The 26,446-nt window shown below is 59.3% G+C and overlaps 1 protein-coding gene across 2 annotated transcripts; it reads right to left on the bottom strand.

Annotated features, from left to right (window-relative positions):
• Positions 1-1,989: 1,989 nt before the first annotated feature.
• LOC117873733 (protein FAM71F2-like) lies at positions 1,990-13,034 on the bottom strand. Of its 2 annotated transcripts, none has more exons than XM_034763445.1 (5): positions 12,093-13,034; positions 9,448-9,632; positions 8,487-8,742; positions 7,692-7,831; positions 1,990-2,325 (listed from the first exon to the last, which is right to left on the bottom strand). In XM_034763445.1, the coding sequence occupies exons 1-5, from the start codon at positions 12,264-12,266 to the stop codon at positions 2,307-2,309; spliced, it is 774 nt and encodes a 257-aa protein (XP_034619336.1). In that variant the 5' UTR covers positions 12,267-13,034; the 3' UTR covers positions 1,990-2,306. The 2 variants fall into 2 exon arrangements, with proteins under 2 accessions (XP_034619336.1, XP_034619326.1); XM_034763435.1 differs by lacking the exon at positions 1,990-2,325 and adding an exon at positions 5,271-7,418.
• Positions 13,035-26,446: the final 13,412 nt, after the last annotated feature.

The raw sequence follows: 26,446 nt of genomic DNA, 5'->3' as shown, positions 1-26,446 counted from the left end.
CCTCCAGGATGCAGGACTGACTATAAAGGCGGAAAGTGCAAGGTAGGGATGGCAGAGGCATCATACCTAGGCCACAAGGTGGGGGGTGGCCACCTGAAGCCAGAGCCAGCCAAGGTGGAGGCCATCAAGGACTGGCCGCTCCCCAGACTAAGAAGCAGGTCCAGGCTTTCATTGGGATGGCGGGGTACTACCGGAGGTTTGTGCCCCACTTTAGCTCCCTGGCAGCTCCCCTCATGGAGCTGTGTCGAAAGGGAAAGCCAGACAAGGTGGTCTGGACCGAGCAGTGCCAGAGGGCTCTCTGTGAGCCGAAGGGGGCACTTATCCAGGGGCCGGTGCTGGTAAACCTGGATTTTAACAAACCCTTCCTGGTGTTCACCGACGCCTCGGACACAGGGCTGGGGGCGGTGCTGATGCAAACTGATAAGAACAGATACTACGTTTGCGCCACAGCTCAGAGAGCCGAGAAGCGATAAGGGGGAGAGACACCCCATTGTGTACCTGAGCGAGAAGCTGCTGCCCCGGGAGCAGCACTACGCGGCCATCCAGAAGCAATGCCTGGCCCTGGGGTGGGCCCTTAACAAACTGCAGCCGTATCTATTTGGGTGGCGCTTCACCGTGTGCACCGACCATTCGCCCTGACGTGGCTGCACCAAATGAAAGGGGCCAATGCCAAGCTGCTGAGGTGGGCCCTGCTCCTCCAGGAGTATGACATGGAGGTGGCCCATGTGAGGGGGAGTGCCAATGTTATAGCCGATGCTTTATCACGGGGCGGGGCCCTGAACTGCCCCAGGTCACTGGCTAAGTGACCCCGCTCAGTTCAGACTCGAAGGGGGAAGAGATGTGATGAAGTGGGGGATTTTCTTGTTTTTCCAATGGTTTGCATGCGGAGGGGGTGGGACTCAGTGTCCCTGGGTGTTACTGGTTTAATGAGGTGAGGGGAGAGGGAGTTTGTTGGTACACTGGACCAGCAACGGAACTTGGGACCCCGGCCAATGACCAGGAGAATGGACACCCCAGCGACTGGTGACCGGGAGGCCCAGCTCGGGAGTCACAGCCGGTTCGGGCCAGTGGGAGGACAATGAGCTGAGGAGAGAGGACCCCAGTGACCTGACCCACCGGTTTCAGCCAGTGGGGAACAAAGGACGGCTGAGAGGAGAGGAGGCCCAGGTGACCCAGTTTACCTGGATAGAAGACAAAGGACAGAGACGGGGCTTGGGAATAGGTGATAATGGATACCCAGCTGGGAAGCAGGGGGGCTCGGGGCTGGAGAGAGAGAGTGGGCAGAGCCCACCTGGATGCAGGAGAAACCTAAATGTCCTGGGCTGAGGTTTGCTAGGTCCAAGGGCCCGGAGAGTTTTCTGTGCTGGGTTCAGACACTCAACAAACCCTCCTGGTTTATGCTGGCTGAGAGTCACTCCAGTCTAGAGAACAGGGTTGCACTATTCCCTCTGGGAGTGGAGGCTCCGGGGGTCCAGAGCGAGTGGACTCCTTGAGGGGGCCCACGGCAAGAGATAGGCGTGCTGAGGGCTCAGAGAGGTGCGGTGCCAGGAGGCAGAGGGGTTTACCCCCCAGGAGAGAGTTGACCCCCGAGAAGGGCTGTCGCTCTGAAGGGGGTTCCCCCCAGGGACCAAGAATGGGCACGACCTGTGAATCCATGACACGTGGATTCCAGATGCTTCTTTCACAGAGCTCCCTCCAACCCGCCTCTGTACCCTAATACTCGTGCGGGTGAGAGCCGTCCCACCTTCGGATGATCCCACTGAGAAGGGCAGAGGACCAGGGAAGGGGCCTGTCCCCCCAGCCTGGCAGAGGTGTGAGCCAGGGGCCGTTGTGCCTCTAACATTGCTTTCCCCGGGTCCTCAGCAGGTGTCTCCTGGGTGTGTTTCCCCTGGCTGCTCTGAGCCAGAACCCAGTGTTGGGGGCCGTGTTCCCAGGGGTGCCGAGCACTAAAGAACACCCAGAGGCTGCCAGCGAGAACGCACTTCCGCTGCCACAATGCATTTATTACGTTTGGGATTTCCCAGTCAGGCACTACCGGCCCCGGCAGCCAGCACGTCCTCCCCACCCTCAACGCTCACGCCTGCCCCAGGGCTGCCCCGGAGCCCAGCACAGGAGGCACTTTCTCTCGGGGGGCTGGTCCCTACTGCCGACCTGCAGCTACCAAGCTGCTGAGTCGAGACAGGGGCAGCAGCCCGGCAGGCGTGTCTCGTTCCCACAGTCCGTGGCACTTGGTGTCTAACCAGCGCAGGGCTGTCCTCAGGCTGGCTTTCTCTCCGGTGTCGCTCGGCCTGTCCCGCCGGCACCGCTCACACACCGCCAGTTTCCCTAGGAACCACAGGAGGAGAGAATGCATGAACTCAGCCGATTCTTTTCAAACTCTTGGATGCAAGTTATCTGGTCCTGATGATTTAAAAAAATTCCACTTTCCTAGTTCGTAGAATCACAGAAACCTAGGGTTGGAAGGGACCTTGAGAGGTCATTTAGTCCAGGCCCTTGTGCTGAGGCAGGACCGAGTAAACCTAGCTCATCCCTGACAGGTGTTTGCTTCACCTGTTCTTAAAAACTTCCAATGACGGGGATTCCACAACCTCCCTTGGAAGTCTGTTCCAGAGTTTAGCTACCTTTAGAGCTGGCAAGTTTTTCCTAATACCAACCCTAATCTCCCTTGCTGCAGATTAAGCCCAATGCTGCTTGCCCTGCCTTCAGCGGACACGGAGAACGATTGATCCCCATCCTCTGTCTAACAGCCCGTAACATGGTTGAAGACGGTTCTCGGGTCCCCATTCGGTCTCTTTTCTCAGGACTAAACATGCCCAGTTGTTTGACCTTTCCCCATAGCTCAGCTTCTCTAAACCTTTCGTCATTTCTGTGCTCTCCTCTGGACTCTCTCCATCTTATCCCCGTCTTTCCTAAAGTGCAGCACCCAGACCTGGACACCGCAGCCAGCTGAGGCCTCCCCAGTGCCAAGCAGAGCGGGACAGTTACCTCCCGTGTCTGACATACAACAGCCCAGGATGAGATCAGCCTCTTCGCAGCTGCATCCCGCTGGTGCCGGATCTGTAGTTTGTGAGCCGCTGATCTCCCAGCCCCTTTGCACATGCCATCCCTTGGACAGCACAAAGCCACCAGGAGCATCATGTGCCATATCACAGGGGGGCTGTGACGTTCCCCGGCTGTTATCCGGACCGGTGATCTGCTGGGTCACTCCAATCCTTGACTCTGGGAGCCAGCCTGACCCTGCTCTGCTGTGAGAACCCCCACTCCTGGGCTGTTCACACACAGCCTCTGGCACGTCAGCTGCTCCCAGCTACGTGAGTGAGCACTTCTGGCCAGCCGCTGCTTGGATAGTGCAAGCAAATGACACTAGCCAATATCTCCGGTCCCAGACACAACCTTAGGAATCTCCGTCTTGCAGTGTCCAGTTATGCCCGCTGGACGCTACAAGCTTATACGAGTTTGTCAATTTAACAACGAAATTGATATGTACCAGACTTGTTATCCTAAGGGGAGTCTCTGACACGCTTCAAACCAAACACGCTGCTCCAGGTAGAACAAACAACTGTAAGCAGCCAGAATGAGCTCTCCGCTGACATCTGGTGGTGAGCTGTGGAAAAGGACTTCAGGGGCTCATCTCGTTTGCATGGGCACACCCACCCTGCCTAGCACGATGGGACTGCTGGCCCAAATGGTCACTTTGGCTGCTCTGGGACCCCCAGTCTCTTTGTTACTGGGGCAGGAGTAATAAAGGGTTGTTATTCTGGTTATGGAATCAAGGACAGTAGAACTGTAATTGGCATTTAATGACTGAGGGACTCGCCCTCAACTAAGCAGCACGTGCTAGGCAAGGGACATGGGTTCCAAAGCCCAATAAATTGAGTGTGTAAGTGTATGCTTTTTTTATCTATTTTCTTTGGAAAAACCCCAAACACCATGTTGACCCTGCTCTCTATTGTGTAGCAATAGAGCTAGTTTAGACTAACTTAGGAGTCTAATGACTGTATCTAGGTATTAGACTTACTTTGGGCTATGTGGTTCTAATGCAGGAAAACTATCTGGATGCAGCAACAGTGAGGCTCCCCTATTAGCAGCTGAAATCACCGAGAGCTGTATTAAGTGGGTGGGGCTGAAGATATATTAGTGAATGGCTTGGGGAGAGGTGTGGCTGGCAAAGACTGGAGCAGAACCCCATGGAGAGGCGTAGGGACCGGCCCTCGAGGGCCCAAGCAGCAGAGAGTGTAAGGTGCCTCCATACCTTCCACCCAGGGTGGGAGGTGAACTCTGCAGATGAACTTCTGAACTCTGGGGCTGCACTGACCAAGGACAGCAGCTGTGAGTGGGGTGACTTTTGGGTTGCTGGACTTAAGACCCTGAGGGGAAAAGGACACTGCCCAACTTACTTGGGGTGGGTCGTTTGCTCATGGTATGTGTTTATGAATCCTGTTTGTGGTGTTTCCCCAACATAATGCCGCATTGTTTCCCTCCTTTATTAAAAGGCTTTTGCTACACTCAGACTCCATGCTTGCGAGAGGGGAAGTATTGCCTCTTAGAGGCAGCCAGGGGGCGGTGTGTAATTGTCACAGATCACTGGGTGGGGGCTCAAGCTGATTTTGTGTTGTATTGTTGAGAAGGAACCTCTAGATAGTGAACCTGGCCCTTGTTGCTGCCAACTCTGATGGGCAGAAGGGTTACACAAACAAATTTATTAATTACAAAGATAGATTTTAAGTGATTATAAGTCAAAACACAAGAAGCCAGATTTGGTTAAATGAAATAAAAGCAAAACACATTCTAAGCTGATTTTAACACTTACAATGTCCTTACAAACTTAGATGCTTCTCACCACAGGCTGGCTGTTGGTTGTTCTTCAGCCAGGCTCTCCCCTTTGATCAGCGCTTCAGTCGCTTGGTGGTGATGTCTGTAGCTGGAGGCGGAAGAGAGGAAGAGCCTGGCAAATGTCTCTCCCTTTTATCATGTTCTTTCTTCCCTCTTGGCTTTGCCCCCCCTTCAGAGTCAGGTGAGCATTACCTCATCATAGTCCCCAACTGACCAAGGGAAGGGGGGTGACTCACTCAGAGTCCAACAGATCCTTTGTTGTTGCCTAGGTCAGCGTCCTTTGTTCCTGTGAGGCTGGGATGAGTTTGTCCCATACATGCCCTGATGAGGTGTGAACTGCCCCTCTGCTTTTGGAGAGTTTTTGCCTGGGCTTGCTTTAAGCCATGAGGACACTTTTTCAGCCTCATAACTATAGACATGAAATTACAACCTGTAACATCACTATAACAACAATGTTCAGTGCATCATGAGCCTTCTGAAGACACCCGACTTGACAAACTTTGCATTGGACACCACACAATCATGTTATACGGATGAACATGGGGGTGCAGGGTGTTCCCCTGAGGTACAGAGTGCCACTCTCCTCTCGTGAGCATGCCCTGTCCAAGTCTGTGTGCCTGCCCACTCTCTCTCTCTCTGTTTGTGGTGGGTCTTCAGCGACTCAGCCCTCTGGCCAAGTCTCACAGTCTGTATGTGAAATACAAATCAAACCCCTTCTGGGGTAAACAGTCCAACAGGGGCCTTTCTCTCCCTGTAGCCCTCCCTGAGCTCAGGTCTTTACTTAGTCTGTAAATGATCTCAGCCCTGGTCTCGAGCCGTACCCCCAGGGCTCCCTCCCTGGAGGTGATGTCTTCCCCCTCTCCTGGCCTTTCTGGCCCCAGCACTCCAGCTGGGCCACTAACCAGTTCAGTTCCCTTTCCAGGTATGCATCAAAGTCCAGGCCACTTCTCCAGTGGCTAATGGGGCCTCCGGGTCCTAGCTCAGGGACCCTACGAATAGCAGCCATCTGCCACATACCTTTAACTAAACTGCTACAATTCCCTGGGCCATTTGCCTGTGGCCCCAGCACATTCTTCACCCTTAACTCAGGGCCTTGTGCTGGCTGAGTCCTAGTAGCCAGTCCGGAGCTCTTTCTTGCTCCCCTGGCCCCTACCAGCAACTGCTCCCGTCCAGGTCCTGGAGGTCCTTCAGGCAGCCAGGAGCACCAACTTAACTCCTCTGGCTCCTGGCAGCAACTGCTCTCTGCTCTGCACTGCAGCTCCTTTTATATGGGCCTGCTGGGCCCAGATTGGCTGCTCCCTGCAGCCCCCTCTGATGGGCTGCATCCCACGTGGCCTCTATAGGCCACTTGGAGGACTCACTTCCACTTCTTCTTTCTGGGATGGGGTGTGGTAGGACCCTCAGGCCGCCAGCAGGGTCACATGCCTCCATAATGTTCTGTCTTGAGTCAAGTCTGGAGTAGGATGCCTGTGAGGGACAGGTGTCTGACACCATCCAGCCATCGTGTTTTTGGTTTTCCAGGGGGTCTTTTTCTGCCTTCTTTCATTGGATCAAAGTTGAAGATGGTTCTCACAGAGAAGTTGGCAGGCATTTGGAGTAGATGAACATACCACCTTAGAGACCATTGGGTGACTGTTTGAGAGAGCCGGGCCTGTTTCATTAGAAAATGCATCTTTTCATTCTACTTGGATTCACACCATTTGAGGGGTCTGATTTTTGGAAGATGCTTCTTCTAGATGGTGTCCAACTTCACTCAGCTATTCCCCATTTTGTATGTGTGCATTTGATCTTTCCTTCCTAAGTGCACTTGTCGTTAGTGAATTTCACCTTGTTGATTTCAGACCAATTCTCCACTTTATGAAGGTCAGTTTGAATTCTAGTCCTGTCCCCCAAAGTGCTTGCACCCCCTCCAGCTTGGTGTCACCCACAAATTTTATAGGCATGCTTTCTGCTCCATTTATTAATGAAATTATTGAATAGTCCTGCCCCCCCCCCACTAGAGACATCCTCCCAGTTTGATAGCTAATGGGTGGTTCTACTCTTTAAGGATATTTTTTCAACCAGTTCTCCACCCACTTATAGTCATTTCTTCTGGACCACATTTCTCTAGTTGGCTTATGAGAATGTCACGTGGGACTGTGTCAAAAGCTTTACTCAAATCGAGATAAGTCATGTCTGCTGCTCTCCTCCCATCCACTAGGACAGTAAGCCAGCCAAAGAAGAAAATTAGGTTGGTTCAGTGTGGTTTGCTCTCAACAAATTCATGTTAGCTCTCACTTATCACCCTCTTACTCTCCAGGTCTCCGCTGGCTTTCAACACAGCCGAAGGCTGCTGCCAGGGTTTCACTCCATTTCAAAGGCGGTTGTGGCAGTCACACTCTGCGCCAGTGCTTGGACGGCCTGGCCGCCCTGTGATGGGCGATTTGAGAGTCTGCGTTCAAGCTTCGTCCCTGCATGACCTGCCCCGCTCCTGGGAGAAAGGGCTGAAGTGGGGGAACTTCTTACCTCCTGACCAACCTGGGGCACCCGATTCCTCTTCCCTGGCAGGAGATTTGCTCTGAGCCGTAAGATTCCAGGAGAAGAGTCTCGGGAAAGGGAAATGACATTGGTTCTAGTGTGTGCCAGTACCTGTTTGCTCCCCTGGGCTGCACTGGGGAGAGGCAGCGCAGTTGGACCATCTCGGCCCTTTCTTCCCAGGAGCCAGTCCCCCATCCTGTACGTGTAACCGCCAGCCTTGGTTCCTCCCACCCAGCTCAGTCTGGGTTGCTTTCGGCAGGCGTGACCAGCTCCTTCACTCGCTGGCTGGAGAGAGGGGCTCTGCGAGGGGAGTTCAGGATATTTGATGGGAGTCCCTTTACCTTCTCTGGACTGAGCCGTCTGTCTCCATTTTCCCCAGGGTTGCTCCTGAGAGATGGGAGAGTGTCCCCGACAATCGCTTGCCCATCCTTGCCACCACGCTGCGACTGGCTCCCGAGGGCAGCTGGGAATCAGGCACCAGCTGCAGGGAGAGACCACGTGGTAACGCTTACCCTGATGTGTGTTTGTAAGGCAGCCATCGCTGTGCCACCGGGGCACAGCCTGTGTGGTTTGGAGCAAGAGAAATTGGCACTCTGCAGTCACAGGGCTGAGCTCTCCGCTCGGTGCTCACCTGTCCCTGGGGGTCCCCGAGGGGATGTACTGGGATGTCTCCAACTCCAGCTTCGACCTCGGACTCGACCCCCATATCCCCTACAGGTCCCACAGAACAAGGGGATGGAGAGGGGGCCCCAAGGCAGCCCCCTGCATGTGGGGACGCAGAGGGGCCCCGAGAGCATCCCGGCCCCTGGGTCCTGGGGACAGAGAGGGGACCCCAGGGCATCCCAGCCCCCAGCACGTGGGGAAGGAGAGGGGCCCCCAGAGCATCCCGGCTCCCCGCATGTGGGGACGGAGAGGGGCCATAAGACCTCCTATCCCTCTCCCTGGCCCCAGAGCCCCAGAGGGGCTGCCCTCACAGCCCTGGAGTTATGAAGCCAGCACCCCCTGTGCCTGGCTGTCAGGCTCAGCGTCCAGGCAGGGCAGTTGAATGACCTGCACCTGTTGGGCCCGTCGCTGGCCTGGGGCTGCAGCGAGCCTGTCCCGGCTGGCGCCGCTCGCCGCACCCCCGGGCGACGTACCTGTGCAGGGGAGCTGGTGGAGGAGCTGCCCACGCTGAGCACCAGGCTGTGCGGGATGTGGATGGAGGGGTCCTTGGTGGTGATGGAGAGCCCCCACTGCAGGATGTCCGCCAGCCGGCTCCAGAGCGTGAACACGGCGTCAGGGTGCGCCTGGTGCAGCCGCAGGTAATAAACCTTCCCCGTCACCACCTGCACCCGCAGCAGGCGCCGGCCGCTGTCCTGGACCGACAGTCTGACGTACCTCAACGGGAGGAGCCTAGAGCCAAGGGAAAGCACAGGATGCCCAAGTCCCCAGGGACAGGAGCGAGCGGCTGGCTCTGGGGTGTGGACCGGGTCTGGCAGCAGGAGGGCCTCGCCCACCCCACTGAGAACTCAGAGGGAGGGGCCCCAAAGGGACTGGCTGCAGAGCCCCATCCCCCCGCACGGGGACTGGCTAATGAGGGAGGGGACACAGCATGCACGGCCAGACAGGGGCTGGCTTACAAAGGGTTAATGGCACACAACTCCCCGTCAGCATGGCAGTGACCCCAACTTAGCGCCTGGGGGTGTCTGGGCTCCCTCTCTGCAGGAGCAGGACGAGGGGGTGCTGGGGCCCCCTGGATTTAGCAGCACAGTGGCAGCATCCCCAGGCACCCCAGCCACGTGGGGCTGGTGCCGCAGAGCATGTAGGGGGACACAGGTGACAGGCACAGTGTGGGCTCCACCAGGCCCCATGGCCGGAGCTGCGGGCCAGGGCAGCGCTCGGCACGCCAGGGCCCCAGACTCACGCACCCTGCCAGGGCACTGCAGTTAGCATGCTGCACATGGGAGAGGGGCAAGGGCAGGGGGGCGTCCTGCCCTGGCCCCAGGGGGGCGGGATTCGGTGGGACCCAATGGGCTTTTCCATCTCAGACGTCCAACAGCTAAATCCCAGCACCTGAGAGCTCCCAGCTAAGCTCCTCACCCCCACCCTGTTCCTCACCTGCTAAGGGCCATGGAGGGCTCCTGGGGCTGGCCTGCCCTCCCGGGCGGGCTTTCTCCCAGCACTGCGAGCCTGGCGATCAGGAGCACGTTGGGGAGGGGCAGGCAGGGCTCCGAGGACGTCACCCCCAGGGTCACCAGTGTGGGGGCATTGTGGATATCCACCCAGTTCCCCTGCTTCGTCACCTGCAGCGAGAAGGCCCCGGGTCAACAGCAGGAGACGGGAATGGACCCTCCCACCCTGCCAAGCCACCGGTGCCAGGACCCGGAGGAGAGGACATGCCCCTAAGGTTCGCTCGGTCGCATAACGGAGCCAATCACCAGCTCCCAGGTGCCTTTCCTCCCAGTGCTTCCACGGGCTCTGAGAGCTCGCTGCTCCCCTGGTCTGAGGCTAGCGCCCAGTGAAAAACCATCCCCGTCACGAAGCCACTGGCAGCTCTGGCACGAACCGGCCCCCTTGGCTTGCCGACATGGAAGATGGAGGCTCAGCTCTTCTCTCCCAGGGGCAAGACTCGGGGGTGGAGGCTCAGAGCTTTAATACAGCTTTGGTTACTTATCCCCATCCCCACACCTGGAGTTGGAACCCAGTACCTTCAGCACCACACCACAGGCCTGTGCCCCTTGTGTGCAAAGAGTAACTCCACTCCCTACAGCAGCAGTAGTAGTAGGTTGTTATCCTTTAGTAGGCCAGCCACTAGAAAGGGATGCTACACACTCTGACAGTGTCACTGCTCCTAGGACCATTCTCAAAGGATCGCTGGGCACCTCCGGGCTGTGCACCCCCCAACCAAACGGATGTTGGGCCTGGCCCCCTCAACCGGCTCCAAACTGGTTACTAATTGGGTTTCTGATGGGGCCCCTCATCTAGACTACTAGAAGGGACAAGACAGCCCGCTAATGCATGCACTCGGCCCGTCCCACGGCTGCTGCCACCTTGCAACGCTGAAGATCTCGACCTATATCCATTCCCCAGCACTTAACTTGGCGCACAGGTGATACCCATGAAAGGGTTAATTCACTACACCCCAAGGCTCACTAATTAGCCAACGTTGGTTCTGATGAGCTAATCCTTCTAACTTGTGTTTTCATTGGCTGCTATTCGTGTGTAATGGACTTTAGGTCTGTTACAAGGGGAGATGTGTGGCTGCACTCTAGAGAGGGGACCCCTTCACCCTCAGGTCAGCGTAAGCACCTGGAACTGCCCTAGCCAGCTAGCGGGTGCAAGGGAGGAGAGCATGAACATCTGGGGCAAGGTCGAGCCAGAGGACAAGGGCTGGGGCTGGCTACGTCCAGGGGTGCAGAGATAGCTACAGAGGGCTGCTGGAGGGGGATGGACAGATATTCCTACAGATCAATCCCACGTCAAAGTCACATTCCGTGTTTGACCCACCCCCAAAGGACCCACTCCCCCACAAACTGGGCCTGCCCCTCCGTCCCAGGGGAGAGTCCGGCTCAGCACTGCCTGGCACAGTTCAGGGGCTCCACAGCTTGCCCCATTAGATGCTTTTTCAGCCTCTTCCTGCTGTGATTTGGCCCAGCCTATCTCCTCCAAACTGGCAGGGCCTGGAAACCCCACCCCATTGCTTGGCCTCAGGGGCCCTGGGCAGGGGCAGCAGCTGGGAGGGGGGCTCAGGAGGGAAGGGCAGAGAGCTGGTTCCCACATGGGCAGCAGCACAGGGTGGGGGGCAGGGATACTCCTTTCCTCTGGTCTCTTTCGGGTGGACAGCGGGTGGAGGAGGATCCCAACTTCGTGATACGGCGTTGAATACAATGTCAGCGGCTAATAAAACCAGCCGGGATGGTCTCCGCCCTGAGCCTCGCAGGGGGCTGGGACCCAGCTGAGCCCACAGCAGGGAAGAGGCAGCATTTCGTGTCTCTTCCTGTATGTTTGGGGCCATGGGGCAGAGTAAGCGGGGGACTCGATCCCCCCTCACTTGCAGGCTTGGCTAGATTTCTAAGCACAGCTGCTTTGCCAGGAACAGCAGGGGGCAGCGCTCCCAGAAAAGGCCTTTAGTCTCCCCTCACCTGTGCTCTGGGCAGGACCGGCTCCAGGGTTTTGGCCACCCCAAGCAGCCGAACAAAACAAAACAAAGCTGCAATCGCGCTCTGCGGCGGCAATTCGGCGGGAGGTCCTTCGCGCCGAGCAGGAATGAGGGACCGTCGCCGAATTGCCGCCGAACAGCTGGAGATCCGAAGTGGCCGCTTGGTAAGCTGGTGCCTGGAGCCGGCCCTGGCCCTGGCTCCGGGCAAAGGGCTCCCCCTAGGAGCAGGCTTCACCCCACAGTGCAGACAGCACCCCAGGACAGCAGCAACCCGTGTCAGAGCTGGGCTGCAGAGACCCAGCCGCTGGGCCCGGGGCGATTCCTGCCACCCAGCCCAGGGACTCCGCCAGGCCTGGTGACGGAAGCACAAGGCCCTGGAGCAGGACGCCTGGCCTGTGAGTTCAGGTCTTCGCTCTGCCCCAGTCTTTGGGACCATAAAGCAAACAGGGTGAATTTGCCCCCCCCCCCGGAACAATATCCAGCCCTGAATGGGGAGACTGAGTCCGGGACAGCTTGCCATTAATTCATTGCTTGGGCCGCAGTAGCAGGGCCAGGCACAGATGGGTTAAAGCTGTAGGAGGCCCTCTGGGCCAAGCAGAAGTACCTGGATGAAATTACTTTCAAACACTGCCGACTTGGGGAAGAGGTTGTAATCTGGAGAACGGAGTAGCTGGCAGAGTATCCCACCTTCCACGCCGAGGTGCACGCCCGAGGCCGGGTCATCAGCCAGGAACGTGCTGCAGCCACGGATCCCAGGGAAGCGCCTGCAGCTGGCCATGCAGCCCTCGGGAGCAGCTCCTTAGAGAGACAGCATGCTGCTTCTGTCTGCTCCAGCCACCCGCTTTTCCAGTGCTCCTCTGCACCACAGGAGGGGGACAGGCCAGGCCCCATCTGCAACCTGCCTGGGAGCCTGCAGCCCAGCGGAGTTTGTGATGTCACAATAACTGGCAGGTGACCGCTGCCCTGGCTAGGGCCTCGGAAAGGCCTGCCAAGTGGCACTGAGGACACGGCAAGGCATGAACATTTGCAGTGCCCAGGAGTTGCTTGGCCGGCTCGCTGCAGCTCCCTCCTCCCCTCCACTTGCATCAGGGCAAGAGCAGCTGAGGGGCCAGGCGAGGACACGGGGGGCAGGAGCGCTTGCCCCTGGATTCAGCAACGAGCCATCTGGTGGAAGAGAAGCGAGGTGAAGCCCTCCATCCATGCTGGCCTTGCTGCTCTGAACAGGTGTGTAGTCTCAGAGGGGTAGCTGTTAGTCTGAATCTGTAAAAAGCAACAGAGGGTCCTGTGGCACCTTTAAGGTCTGTATTTGTGCAAGTTTCTTCAGGCGGTTGATAAATTTCCATGCTCCCCATACTTCTGTTAGTCTTCAAGGTGCCACAGGACTCTCTGTTGCTTTGAGCAGGTGTGAGAGACTCTAGCCAGCAGCTTTGTCCACTAGGGGGCAGGAGAGACCCCACTAACAGCCGCTCCCAGGCCGCTGGAGAGCGTGTCGGGTAGGGCAGCAGGCACGCCTGCACCTGGGGGCCCTGGCCTCACGGCTGGCTCCAGGGCTCACCGCCACGTGGGGCCACTCCTGCATAAGGCACCTAGAGCAGGCTGGGTGCAGAGCCCCACAGCTGACAGAGCAGGGCCTGCCTGGAGCTGCCCCCCAACCCCACTACAGCAGTCACACGACACCTACCGCCAGGAGCACAGCTCCCAGCCAGCCCCAGGGACCCCTAGTCCCTGCTGTGCAGGAGTCCGCCGGCTCTGTGCATTACAGGGAGTCACTAAGTCCCACCCCCACCATGGGGTTTACACCCCGTCTTACAGCCCCCAGCCAGCACTGGAAAGAAGAACAAGTCTCAAAAGCCTTCTCCTTTTTATTGCACAGACCTAGAGGCAGGGACCCCCAGTGCACAGGGTGGGGGGAACAGAGGGACTGGGTCTAGCCCCAGACAGAGCCCATGCCAGGCCTGGCAGGGCCAGAGACAAACAATCAGTGGATCCCGCCTCACACAAGGCTGACCCTGTGCCAAGAGTCCCCACATACATGGGGGGGCTCCCCTAACCCCGGCGGGTTCCAGGAGCTTGGCTTCGGGATGCCTTGGAGCAGCGGCAGGTACAGCATTCACACACAGGCAGTTTTCCCTTTGGCCAAGGGCCCAGGACCCCCACCCACAAATGAAACCACCCCACATTATCCCCCTCCGCAGGAAGCAAAGAGCCCCGGCCAGGCCTGCTGAGAGCCCGTCCCTGCCTGAATTCCTAGGCACTAGGGCTTGGAATGGGTCCTCCTGCCCCACCTCAGTGGGACAGAATGGGGCCCAGGCCCCTCAATGCCAGTCAGCCCTGCCCACCCCATCCCCCACAGGACGGGGAAAAGGCTGCTGCAGCAGGCCCTGCAGAGGCAGTTGCACCCCCCCACCCCATCGGGGAGCAGATCCCCCGAGCTGCACTAACGGGGGTCCAGCCCTGCCCGGCCCCAGCGGGAAGGCAGCCCAGAGGCAGAGCTGGAGGGGCTCCAGCGAGCCCTTTCAGACAGGGGAGCTGGCACTTAACGGGCACATTGAGAAGGTAGAAGATGCAGAAGCCAAAGCCCAGCCTTCGGCCTCTTGTTGCTGGCTAGCGAGGCCAGGGAGCGCCCAGAGCACGGCCAGCCCGGGGCTCACAGACACGAGCAGAGGGAAACCCGCAGCCTTGTCTATACCAGGGCTCTCGCTGTGGCTCCCATCCTAGGGGCTCTCTCTTCTCCTCCTCCCCCCCAGTGGGACCTACTAACACCATGGATACAGGGCAGCTGGGTCGGTCACTCAGCGCAGCCCCTCCAGCGAGCAGGGACATGTCCCAGCCTGGAGCAATCCCAGGCCACCCAGCCCCAGCATTGTGGAGGTGGCAAACAGGGAGAGACTCACAGCCCTTCCAGGCAGAGAGGGCGAGGGGCTAGACTCCTTTGCACAGAAATCCCCTGGGGCCCCACTTCCCTCTGAAAAGAGGATTGGGAGCAAATGGCTCAAGGGCTCCAGGTCCCAGAAGCGCCACTGCCCCAGGGACAGGAGAGCTGACCTCCCAGCTGGGCAGTGGGGAGCAGCACTTCTGGCACTAAGAGGGGAGGCTGCCTGGCTTGGGGGGGGGGCAGGTGGACAGGGAGTGGGGGGTTCCTAGTGCAGCAGAGTCCCTCCCTTGCTGGCTCAGAGCAGGGAAGGACTGAGCAGGGCCCAGGCGGAGGGGAGGCCGCCAGGCCAGGTAGGAGGCACGTTAACAAGGGCTGCTTGTTCCATCTCCCCCGCAACAGCGCACACCAGCTGCAGCTCCTCTGCGAGCCCCAGCCCAGCGCCCACGGGGTGAGCCGGCAGCCTCAGCAGATCAAGGAGACTCCAGCCTTGGAGAAGAGCAGCTGCTGGCTTTGACGCTGGGGATGAAGGACTAGAACAGCAGATCGAGCTCATCGCCCTTGGAGAGGCATTTCATTAGGGCAATACCAGCACCTCCAACAGCTCAAAATCCCCCCCAGGGTCACCCACCCTGCACACGTCCCTCCCCACAACCCAGTGCAACTGCATTTCCAGGCAGCCGCCGCGAGCCAGGCCCCGTTCTGCAGCAGCCCCCACCGCTCTCAGCGTTCACGCCAAGGGCAGCCATGGAGCCTCCCATTCCCCGCTGCACCCGGCCATTCTGCATGGTAGGGGTGCAGACTGGAGAGGGATCTGTGCATAGGACACACACACACACACCCCCACAGGTGTAGGGTTACCGTATGCCCGGATTTCCCCGGACGTGTCCAGCTTTTTGGTGCTCAAATCCCCGTCCGGGGGGGAACTGCCAAAAAAACGGACATGTCCGGGGAAATAGGGAGGCAGCATAAGTCAGGGTCCGCCCGGCCCTAGCAGGACCTGCCGGGTCCGCAGCGCAGCCCAGCCGCCCGGCTACATTGTAGCGAGCTCGGGCGGGGGGCGCAGCCACAGAAGGCGGTGGAGGGGCTGCTGCTGCCCCCGGAGGCCGGGCGGACCGCGCACCCCAACCAAGCCCGCAGGACCACGGGGAGGCCAGGCCCAGCCAGCGGCTCAGGCTTCCCTCACAGGCCGGGACTCCCTGGCCACTGGGGGACCCTTCCTGCGGCCCCGTCACCCTGCGCAGCAGGAAGAAGGCTGCGGCGCGGGGCAGGAGTGCAACATGTGCCGCGGCTGCAGGGACCCGCGCTGCCCTGGTCACCGCTGAGCATCCGAAGCCCCCGCCAGGCAGAGGCTGCCGGGTTAGCAGGGCAGGCGAGGGGGGGTGGGGGGTGCAGAGGCTGCAGGGTGAGGAGGAGCAGGGGAGGCAGGGGCATAGAGGCTGCAGGGGTAGGGGGTCGCAGGGGCAGGGCAGGTGGGGGACGCAGAGGCTGCAAGGGCGGGGGGGTGCAGGGGCTGCAGGATGAGTGGGGAGCAGGGAAGCACCTAGCAACCCCCAACCAAGATCAAAGCGGGAGGGAGGAGGGGGAATGCGGGGTGCTCAGAGGAGGGGGCAGAGTTGCGGCAGGGACTTTGGGGAAGGGGTTGGAATGGGGGTGGGGCTGGGGGCAGGGAAAGGGCGGAGTTGGGGCAGGACCGGGGGGGGCAGGGCCCCAGTGGAGTGTCCTCTTTTTTAAATGTTTGAATATGGTAACCCTACACCGTAGCCCTGACATCTGCGTCACTTTAGCAGGGACGTTAGCCAAGTAGCCACCCCCAGGCCAGAAGCTCGGAGGCAACAGCAGCCGCCGGCCCGTGAGAACTTGCCGCCTTTCGTCTCAGAGGAAGGAAGATGCCAGCACCGCAGCCCCCACGAGCCAAAGCCAGAGTCCAAGCACCACGGTGGGCCGTCAGGGAGCAATCCATCCCCCCCAGAGCTCAGAGGTACGACCCAAAGGCTTTGTTAGTCCTTCGCTTCGCCCGCCCTTGGAGGATCTTCAGCTGGCCCTCGGCAAGGCCGCCATCCGGTTCTGTCCATGGGCCGGAGAGGCACTGCTCCAGGCCCCGAGGGGTCAGCAGGCTGCCCAGGGAGTCCATCAATCCAAAGAGAACCGACAGCAGGGACAGCAACGCACCCAGCATGTAGAGCTTCACCACCCACTGCATGGCTGGGCCACAGAGCCTGCGCGGTCCTTGGGGGAGGGCAGGACTCTGCTCTCAGTCCCCGGAATGCCACCAGTCTGCTCCTGGGAGGGACAGAGATTGGGGTAAGGCCGGGAAATAGCCATTAGGTGAATTCACTGCACATTAGATGGTCAGGACCCACGTGTAGCGAATGGGTCACGGCTATCAGCTAGCAATAGACAAGCAATATAAACGCAGCCTAGGTTTCATGTAGGGGACCCTTCTTGTGGGGGAGTGCAAACCAAGCCTTTTTGGCTTGCCAGATATCCTGTGACTGCGTTCTTGGAATGTCCCTGATTCAGGGACAGGGCAGAGGAAGAGGGTATGGGCCCTGCTAGAATATACTCCAGATAAACAAGTCCCAAGAGTCCAATTCAAATAGGCTTTAGAGTTGTTGCTAATAAGTACATCAGCATTGTCTATAATCCAGTGTGTAACCCCAGTATTTGCCCCTAGGTACGAGCCAGACGGGGTGTTGATAAAAGTAGGGTGTTATCGTGGGTATAAAGGGAATGTAGAGACTTCACTGGCCTGCTACACTGCCGCTGATCAGTGGGGTGGGGCCTTCTGTACTGACATGGACATAATCCTGCTCCTTGGATTGGAGCAAGGAGTTAGCAGTGGTTCTGCTACCGTGAGCAGGGCAGGTCTGCTTTGCTAGGTCCATAAGGTAGCCTGTGAGCGGTCTGGAAATATTCTTACAATCAGCAAGTTTGATCACGGCTCTTGTCCCAGGACCACAGCAATGCCTTTCTCCTGCCCCCTTCTGGGCTAGAGTGCAAACACTGCAGTGAAATACAATGATCTGAAGTAAACAGGATGAAATTAAATAAGGACAAATGCAAAGTACTCCACTTAGGAAGGGACAATCAGTTGCACACATACAAAGTGGGAAATGACTGCCTAGGAAGGAGTACTGCGGAAAGGGATCTCGGGGTCATAGTGGATCACAAGCTAAATATGAGTCAATGTAACACTGTTACAAAAAAAGCAAACATCATTCTGGGTTGTATTAACAGGAGTGTGGTAAGCAAGACACGAGCAGTAATTCTTCTGCTCTACTCCACACGGATTAGGCCTCAACTGGAGTATTGTGTCCAGCTCTGAGCACCACATTTCAGGAAAGATGTGGACAAATTGGAGAAAGTCCAGAGAAGAGCAACAAAAATGATGAAAGGTCTAGAAAACATGAGCTATGAGGAAAGATTGAAAAAATCAGGTTTGTTTAGTCTGGAGAAGAGAAGATTGAGAGGGGACATGAGAACAGTTTTCAAGTACATAAAAGGTTGTTACAAGGAGGAGGTGGAAGAATTGTTCTGAACCTCTGAGGACAGGACAAGAAGCAGTGGGATTAAATTGCAGCAAGGGAGGTCTAGGTTGGACATTAGGAAAAACTTCCTAACTGTCAGGGTGGTTAAGCCCTGGGATAAATTGCCCAGGGAGGTTGTGGAATCTCCCTCATTGGAGATGTTTAAGAGCAGGTTGGACAAACCCCTGTCAGGGATGGTCTAAATAATACTTAACCCAGCCCGGAGTGCAGGGGATGGACACGACCTCTCTAGGTCCCTTCCAGTCCTACAGTTCTAGGAGTGTCTTCAGCTAGGGAGGGCAACAAGCCCCCAGCGGGATAACAGCAGCCACTGGTCTGGGCCAAGCTGCCACTACAGATCTTCAGTGAGACCCACCAGGAACCCTTGGATGTGGGCCCTTTACAACGGACGCAGCCTGGGAGGTTTTTGGAAGCAGGTTCTCCCCGTCTGGGGGTTCCCACCCCCATTAGAAACTCGGGCTTTGAAGACCCATTTTCCCCAGGACATCGGACAATCAGAGCGCTGGCTGGTGTGGCGGCCCTGCCAGCCTGGGTGGGGGGATTTACAGCCAGACCTTAGCGTGTCTTCGGTCACGTCTGCTCCCCGGACACCCCAGCAGCTGGAGGAGGGACAGCTCCGCCCCGCAGCGCCCCAGTAGCTCGCCCCGCACATCTCCGCTCAGCGTCGGCGGGAGCAAGACACCCCCCGCTCCCCGGCACAGAGCAGCTTTTGAAGCCTGTCTCCCCCCAGCTGGGGGGGTCCCCGCCGCACTCCGTAGCCCTGGCCAGGGAGCCGGGCCCCGCTGCTGGGCGCTGCCCGGGAACCTGCAATCCAGAGTAGAAGGAACCAACGCGAGCAGCCCCTGGCCCCGCACCCCCGCCGCTCTCGAGGTGTGGGAACGGATCACCGGGGGGGGGGGAGAGGAACTGGGGGGCAGTGGCCTGCCAGGGGGCAAGGGGCTGCCATGGGTCCCCCCCGCAACTCCCACCCTGCGCCCTGCAGTGTCTCAGTCGCTCCCGCCCCGCTCAGCGGTTCCGGCGCAGCCGCCCCCGGGCAGCCCGGGGAGACCAGCACCCCGGGGACCGGGATAAGCGCTCGGGGCTAGCCCCCCACACGGGCCAGACCCGCAGCGTCGCAGGGCGAGCGGCCCCACCCAGGGGACAGGTTAACCCGGCGCCCCGCACGGAGCCCGCCCCGCAGCCCCCAGGCTCGGCAGCCGCTCACCCGCCGGCCAGACGCGGGGTCCCCCCGGCAGCGCGCCCCGAACGCGGCGTGTCCAGCGGGGCCGCAGCGCGATACTCAACATTCCAGCCCCGAACGCGGCGACTTTATAGCCCCCGCCCCGCTCCCTCGGGGGCGGAGCCAGCTAGAGGGCCCCGCCCCCTCCACAGGTCGCGCGCGCTTTAGAAGGGGGGGGATCTGCCTGCGGCGGTGGGGGCAGGGTGAGCAGACAGCAAGTGTGAAAAATCGGGGGGGAGGGGGGCAATAGGCGCCTATATAAGACAAAGCCCCAAACATCGGGACTGTCCTTATGAAATCGGGACATTAGGTCCCCCTAAGGGGGGTACCCAGGTGAGAAGGGGGCTGGCCCTGGCGCAAGGCACCGAGCTCTGTACCAACACCCTGTGTCACCCCACCTGACCAGCACAGGTATCTCGGAGAAAGGGGCCCACCAAGGGCGTGTGGGCACCGGGCCCCGTCTCCCCAGGGCGCAGGCTGGACCCTGGACACTGCTCGCTTCCATTTGCCCCTTGCCAAGTTTCCTCCCCTCCCACTTTTCTCTGTCCCATGTTCTCCTGCAGCCGCCTGCTGGTCCCAGGGGCCGATCCCCAGCTGGGGCCCCTAGGCACTCCTCACTGGCAGGACCCCAGCCTGGCACCTGTGAGGAACTGGGAACAATATTCCTGGAAAGAGCTTCTAACCCCCCGGGCTGGCTGCATGCACCAGCTAACCCCCCTCTGCAAACCTGCCACCCCCAGGGAGCTGCTGCTGGTGGGGGGGGTGAGGCCCTGCTAATAGCTCCAGTTTCCTTCTGTCCCTTCCTTCCCATCTCTCCCTGACACTGTGGGGTTTGCCTGAGTCTGCCTTGCGGGGCTGGTGTGAATGAATCGCTCCTTGCGCTGGGAAGGGATTGTATGGGGGGAGTAATAGCGGCCCTGGGGTTAACACTGCGCCTAGAACTACGTTCGCAACCTCTTTTCTCTAGCGAAGGAATCGAGTCCTAGCGTCAAGCAAGACGCAGGTAGAGTCGGCTACAAACCCCTCGGTGAGCACCCGTCTTTGTCTTCACTTCAGCTCCGGCCTAGCCTGATCTGAGACAGGAAGAGATCCCAGCTGTGCACAGGGTGACACATTCGGATGCTCTGTGAACAGACAGCACCTTCCACCCAGAGATCTCAAAGCACCTCGAAGCATTGATACCGGCTCACAGCGAACTCCTGTGGACGGGGTACCGTTAGCAGATCCATGTCACAGAGGGGGAAATGAGGGGCAGAAAGGTGACGTGGCCATAGTGCGGGTCTAAGACAGAACCCAGGCATCCTGCCCCCCACTCCTGTGTTTTCACCAGTGATTTGTGAGTGGGCTCTTTAAATAAAAGGAGTCCAGACACAATCGGGACAGGCAGATAAATTCCCCTTCGCTGCAGCACGAGGGGAGTGGCACGTTGCCACAGGCCGTGTGTGTGCACTGATGGGGTTGGGACACCCCAGCTCATCTCCTTGGGCAGGGGAGGGGAGAACTGGGGAGAGGCTGGGACCCCGCCAAGTCAGGCAGAGCGCACAGCCAGACACATTACAGAGACCCCCCCACACTTACTTTAACTCGCTTCCCCCCTTCCCCACCGTGCCCCTGCAAGTGTGTTTGTGACCTTTGTGTTGCACGCCTGCTGAATGCCAGATGACTGCATGGTACATTCCTGTGCATCGTTTGCATCATCAGGTCACACCTCAAACAAGCCCCTGCCCCGGCTTTCCTGTGACCTCCCTCTGCTGTGACCTTTTGCCTACTGAGCTGGGCCTGTTGTGTGGGAGGAGATTTGGGGTCTCTCCATTAGCAGGGGGGGCTGGGGAGACCGGCCGCAGGGGGCAGCAGAGCCCCTCCCTCTGGGGCTGCACAAAGGGGTGCCCTGAGGCCGGGGCTGGGTTCTGAACTGTCTCCGTGTGGGAGTGAGCGGGGGTCAGAAGTCAGTGAAGGAGCAGGTTGTAGAGGTGGGGAAGAGGGCATGGGGCTGAGGGGGAGCAGGAAGGCACTTTGGGTGCCCCCTCCCCAGTGGCAGTGGCCGTGTTTGCCCTGTGGGAGGCCTTGCAAAGCTCAGGTCTGGGGCCCCAACCTGGGACTGGGAGGAAGATGGAGCCCGTGGGGGAGCTGGCAGAGGCCCAGGGGAGCAGGGGGTGACCTGCAGAGCACATCTCATCCCTGTGTGTGCTCTGCCCCGGGCGCCGAGCAGCTCCAGCTCCCGTGCTCCCCTGCCCAGTCCTGCACTGCACTGACCCGCCTCTGCGCACCCCCTGCTCCCCTACCAGGACCCGCTGGCTTGGAGGGTGCTCTGCAAGGGGGGGAAAGGGGCCAAAGCTGCCAGCAAGGGCCTGTTGTTTGGCCCGGCAGGTGTCAGCTCTTCCTTCCTGCCCCCGCCCCCCCTGGGGGGGTAATAGGCACCTATATAAAACAAAGCCCCCCAAAATTGGGACTGTCCCTGTAAAATCGGGACATCTGGCCTGCTGTAAAGGTGGCCTCACTTCTCAGCTCCGGCTGCCTCAGGCTCCAGCCCTTGTGCTCCCTACCTGGCCCATTCCTCCCTGGCTGCAGAAGATCCCCCAGCCAGCGGGGCGATGGGGGTCAGCACGTGATGCTGCAGCCGGGACCGGGCAGGGGAGTGCAGGTGCCGGAGCCCTGGTGCAGCTGGAGTTGCATAGTGGGGAGCAGGATGGAGCAGCTGATGCCAGGTGGGCCAAATGGAAGGTCCTGGTGGGCCGGATCTGGCTTTCAGAGGGCCCCCTTGCTGCCTTGGGGCCCCCTAAGACTGCGAGCGCATGGGTAGCTGGATGCCACCACTGCCCCCACCCTGTCACCATGACTTCCTTTCACAACAGCATGTGTACCACCCTTCCTGGACGAGCCCCCTGAGTGCTCCCAGCTCTCCCACTCCCCCCCCCGACTGTGCCCATAGCTGCAGGCCTGGGAAGTGGGGAAGGGGAAGGCGGCCCTGCCTGGCCCCACGTGTGACCCTCCTGCACCCAGCACTCACCTTTTACCTACTTCCAACCCGCCGCTCAAGGTCCAATACCCCAGAGAGCAGCCCGCCCCTCTGCTCCCCCACCAAGGGCACCAGCCCCGGCCCGCCTCCCAGGGCCTGACCCCCGGCCCACTCCTGCTCCAGGGAACCTTGAAGCAGGGTGACAGGTTTGTGGCACAATCCCCTGTGGGGAGGTGGTACTGGACTGGCCGGGTCCTGGCACGACGTTGCATTGGTCACCCAGTGGTGTCATGTCCCACAGCAGGGAGGGCAGGTTTGGGGGGTGGCGCCTGCCATGGGACTTGGGGAGCCAGCCCTCCAGGGAGCGTGCAGCAGACTTTGCATTTAGCATCAGTCTCCACTGTCCCATTCGAGAGCTCCCTGGTTCTTACTTCCTGCCCACTGGAGGGCCTGGGCAGGGCAGGAAGGGGCATTCGGGGGCGTGGGAGCCCTTGCCAAGAGCAAAGGGCCGGGGTGACACGGTGAACACTGAATCAGCAGCCACGTAACTGGAGCGAGCGGGAAAAATATCCTGATCACTCAGCCCTGAGTCACGCCTGCCGGCTGCCGCTTGCCCAGCATACACAGTCTGAGCGGCACGTTCTCCCTCGGAGCCAAGCAGCTCCCGTCAACTTTCACCCACAAAGCAGGGCCTGGCCGGCAGGGCTGTGTGCTGCCTGCCGGCTTCGCTGTTTGCACCTGCTGCAAAGTCACTGTGCAAACCATGACAGAGAGAATTTCTCGCCCAGAGACTTGTGCCACTCCTGCCTTTCCCGCTGCGTCCAGCCCACGGCCCCTGCAGCTCTGGCCAGGGGGAGTTCCTCTTGGTCGCATTCCCATTCCAGCGCCCCCACCCCCAACTCCCTTTTCAATGAATGCTGCTTTCAACTCCAATTCACATAGACGCATAGAACCGGAAGGGCCCTCAAGGGGTCTCTCGCCCAGTCCCCTGCACTCAGGGCAGCGCTCAGTATTATAACATCCGTTGCCAGCGGCCAGAGAAGACCCCGGACACATCTGTAGGGGCAGGAAATGTCGGGAGGGTTAAATAAGCCACTGAGCTACAGGCCTTGGAAGAGTTCCTGCCCTGGTTACCCCACATCAGCGCCTCCCAACCCCTCTGGCATCCGTGCCCAGCGACTGAGCAAGGCTTCCAAACCCCACGGAGAGCCTCGGCCTGAACCTCTGTTCAAAGGGCCTCAATGTCGCAGGGCCTGAAGCCCAGCAGCCCTGGGACCCATAACTAGACCCGAGCTCACTGGGCACATCGCCCACCCGGCCACATTCACTCACCTGGGCACGTTTCACAGAGCTTGGGGGCTCTCTGAATGCAGCTCCCCAGCACGGTCGCCCCCCCCCAACCCAGCGCCGCCTTGGCCACACCAGGGGAGCGAAAGTGGCCTGTCTGCCCTAGACAAACTCCCCGCGGCAGAGAATGGGGGGCCCCCAGAGATTTCCACTCTGCGTCAGTGTCAGCAGCACCTCTCAGCTGGGGGTTGGTCTAGTGCAGACTCCACTGCTGCTGTTGGGAGCATAGGGGCAGCCCCGGAAGGCAGGAGGGAGGGAGCAGTGGCTTTGGGGCATGGCCCCTCCCTTCACTCCTCATGCCAGACCCTGAATGAGCTCCCAGCTATGCAGGTGTGAGGGATGTGGGGAACAGAGGGACGCTTGCACCCCATTGAACACACACCCGCTCAAATCTTGCTTCCAGAACCAGCCGACAACCCCGGAGACCCAGCCCCCGGTCCCTGCTGCACTAAAATCTTTAGACCACACTCCCCTGCGAAAGCTAGAATGAGAACCCAGGTGTCCGGGCTCCCAGCCCCTCTGCTCTAACTACTCCCCTCCCAGAATCAGAAACTGAACCCAGGAGTCCTGGCTCTCACTTGACCCCACTCCCCTTCCGGAGCTGGGAGCAGAACCCAGGGATCCTGGCTCCCAGCTCCACCCCGCCTCCGCTCTCCCACCCAAGCAGGAACCAGCCAGTTACGACAGCTCCGTTCAGAACAGATTTTTCCCAAGCCAGGACGTCCAGTGCCCGCTGAGCACGTCCTGCTCCGCCCCCTCCCTGCGAGCCGCCTCGCTCGGCCGATGCCTGTGCTGAGGAACCCTGTTCAGCGCGGGCTGCAGCCCGTTCCTGAGCCCGGCCCGAGTGCCTGGGACTGGAGCCCGGAGCCCAGCGCCCAGCTCCTGGGAAGGGCCGGGGGAGAGGCAGGCTGTGCCTTGCACTCCAGATAGCAGGAGGCCACCAGCTGTTCTGCAATCCTCGTTTTAACCCTTCAGGGTGAGGCCCCCTCATCCAGCAGTGTCCCTGGAGGGGCTAGGCCCATCCCCCAAGGGCCTCCCCCATCTCAGCACCCCATGCTCCCCCCCGGCATGAACCCAGAGGCATGCTGGGAGCAGGGAGGTGGGAGGGCTGGGGCGGATGGCCCAGCACCTAGAGCTCTAGTCTTGGACTGGGTTGAATTTCCAGCTCTGGTACAGATCCCCTTATATGACCCTGGGCAAGTCACTGAATCTCCTCCGGGCTGGAGTCTCCCCCCCCCCCCGCCCCACCCCGCCCTATGGGGTTAATAGCACCGCCTGCCTCGGGGTGTGGGGGGGCTCAGCGTACAGTGAGGAAGGCCCGTCGGGACTGGGACGAGTAGGGGGAGACCAGGAGCAATGGGATTAGACACCGGAGCTGTGATTGACAGAACCTCCCTGGGGCGGGGCCTGGGTCTGGCTGGCTGGGAATGGGGCCCCATTTTTCTCCGACTCCCCAAAGGTTGGGTGGAGGGGGGGGGGGCTCTGATCCCATCTCAGGAGCCATTGCAATGGCGCTGGGTGCCGTCCAACCCTGCAGGATTGTCCTGGGTCTCCAGCCATGAAAGATTCTGTCACGGGAGGAAACCTCCAGGAATACGTCCAGCGAGTCCCCTTGCAAACGGACCCCAGCCAGCCACCGAGCCTCCACTTCCGACCGCAGGCCACAGGCGGGGACTCGCTGGGCCCACAGCCCCTGCCCCTGCACCAGACTGTGCTCCTTGTTACAGAAACGCTGGAGCAACAACAGAATTGCAACATCTCCCAGCTGCATCCTGGGAAGTGCCAGGACAAACCCAGGCTGGCACAGGAAGTGCAGCACTGCCCCGGGAGCGGGCCGGGGCACTCGGCCAGACCCCTCCCCTTGGTAAGGAGCTGGAACTCGGCGAGCAGCTTACTGGAAAGAGGGCAGCAGCAGCCGCGACATCTGGGGAACGGGGGCTCAGGGTGCCTGGAGGTTCCCGGAGAACTGCACCCACGTGACTGCCAGTTTGGGCGCAGCTGCTGCTGGAAGGGGAATTTTGTGCTGAGAATAGCCACCAGCCTGAATGTTCCCCGGCTGTTTCCACACAGTCGCTGGGCTGGGTGACAGCCCAGGCTGCCCTAGTACAAACCCACCCGCTCCAGCGCTGCAGCACCTGGGCTGGGTAACTATCGGGGGAACTGGACTTGCTCATTCGGTCTAGCCGGTGTCACAGAGCCCCGGGGGGATGCTAAAATCGATGGCTGTAACCGAGTTAGGAAGGATCTAATGGGCAAGAGGGTCAGGGAATGACACACACCATCAGAGATGGCACCATTTCCGAGTCACTGATAACTTGGAGGAAAATGATTTTGAATGCGTATGGATCAATGTGCTATGGGATAAAGTGCAAGTTGGGGTCCTACTTGGTCCTCCTGGTCTCTGGTGTGATTTGGGGGGGTCTGTAACAGACACCAGCTCCTTATACACCCATCTACAGTGTGTAGGAAAACAATGAGGAGGGACTTCGATTTGAGTGACTTAGTCTGGAAGTTTCATGCTGCCAATCTTGGAATTTCTAAACGATGGAGGTGACAGTTTCCTCTGGGGAAGCGCAGAAGCTGGTCTCTCTCACCAACAGAAGCTGGTCCAATAAAAGCGATTACGTACCCCGCCAGATCTCAAACCACACCTGTAAACGGGGAAGTGTCATTGAGCAGCTCTGTTCCCAGTGGAGTCCCACAGAAACAATTCTTGGCCCTTCGCTATTTAACATTTTTATCGGTGACCCAGAAGGAAACATCAAATCATCCCCGCTAGAGTTTGCAGAGGGCACAAAAACGGGGGAAGTGGGAACTAATGAGGAGGACTGGTCACTAATACAGAGCGATCTGCTTCATTTGGTAAGCTGAGTGCAAGCAAACAAAATATCAGTGTTTCTAGGAAGAAAGAACGCAGGCCAGACTGACAGGCTGGGGGAGTCTAGCCTGGGAAGCAGTGACACTGGGAGGGGTCTGGGGGCCGTGGTGGAGAATCAGCTGAGCTCCTGCTCCC

Source organism: Trachemys scripta, chromosome 1, assembly GCF_013100865.1.
Source record: "Trachemys scripta elegans isolate TJP31775 chromosome 1, CAS_Tse_1.0, whole genome shotgun sequence".
Lineage (NCBI taxonomy): Eukaryota > Metazoa > Chordata > Testudines > Emydidae > Trachemys > Trachemys scripta.
This window is presented reverse-complemented; position numbering and strand designations above follow the sequence as displayed.

Excerpts from the sequence above, each read along its gene's own strand:
- LOC117873733 (XM_034763435.1), bottom strand. The coding sequence starts at position 12,266 with ATGGCCAGCTGCAGGCGCTTCCCTGGGATCCGTGGCTGCAGCACGTTC. Across the intron at positions 7,832-8,486 it reads CCACCAGCTCCCCTGCACAG|CTGGTGCCTGATTCCCAGCT; the intron begins GTACGTCGCCCG and ends CTCTCCCTGCAG. Across the intron at positions 7,419-7,691 it reads GACGGCTCAGTCCAGAGAAG|ACTCTTCTCCTGGAATCTTA; the intron begins GTAAAGGGACTC and ends CCCTTTCCCGAG.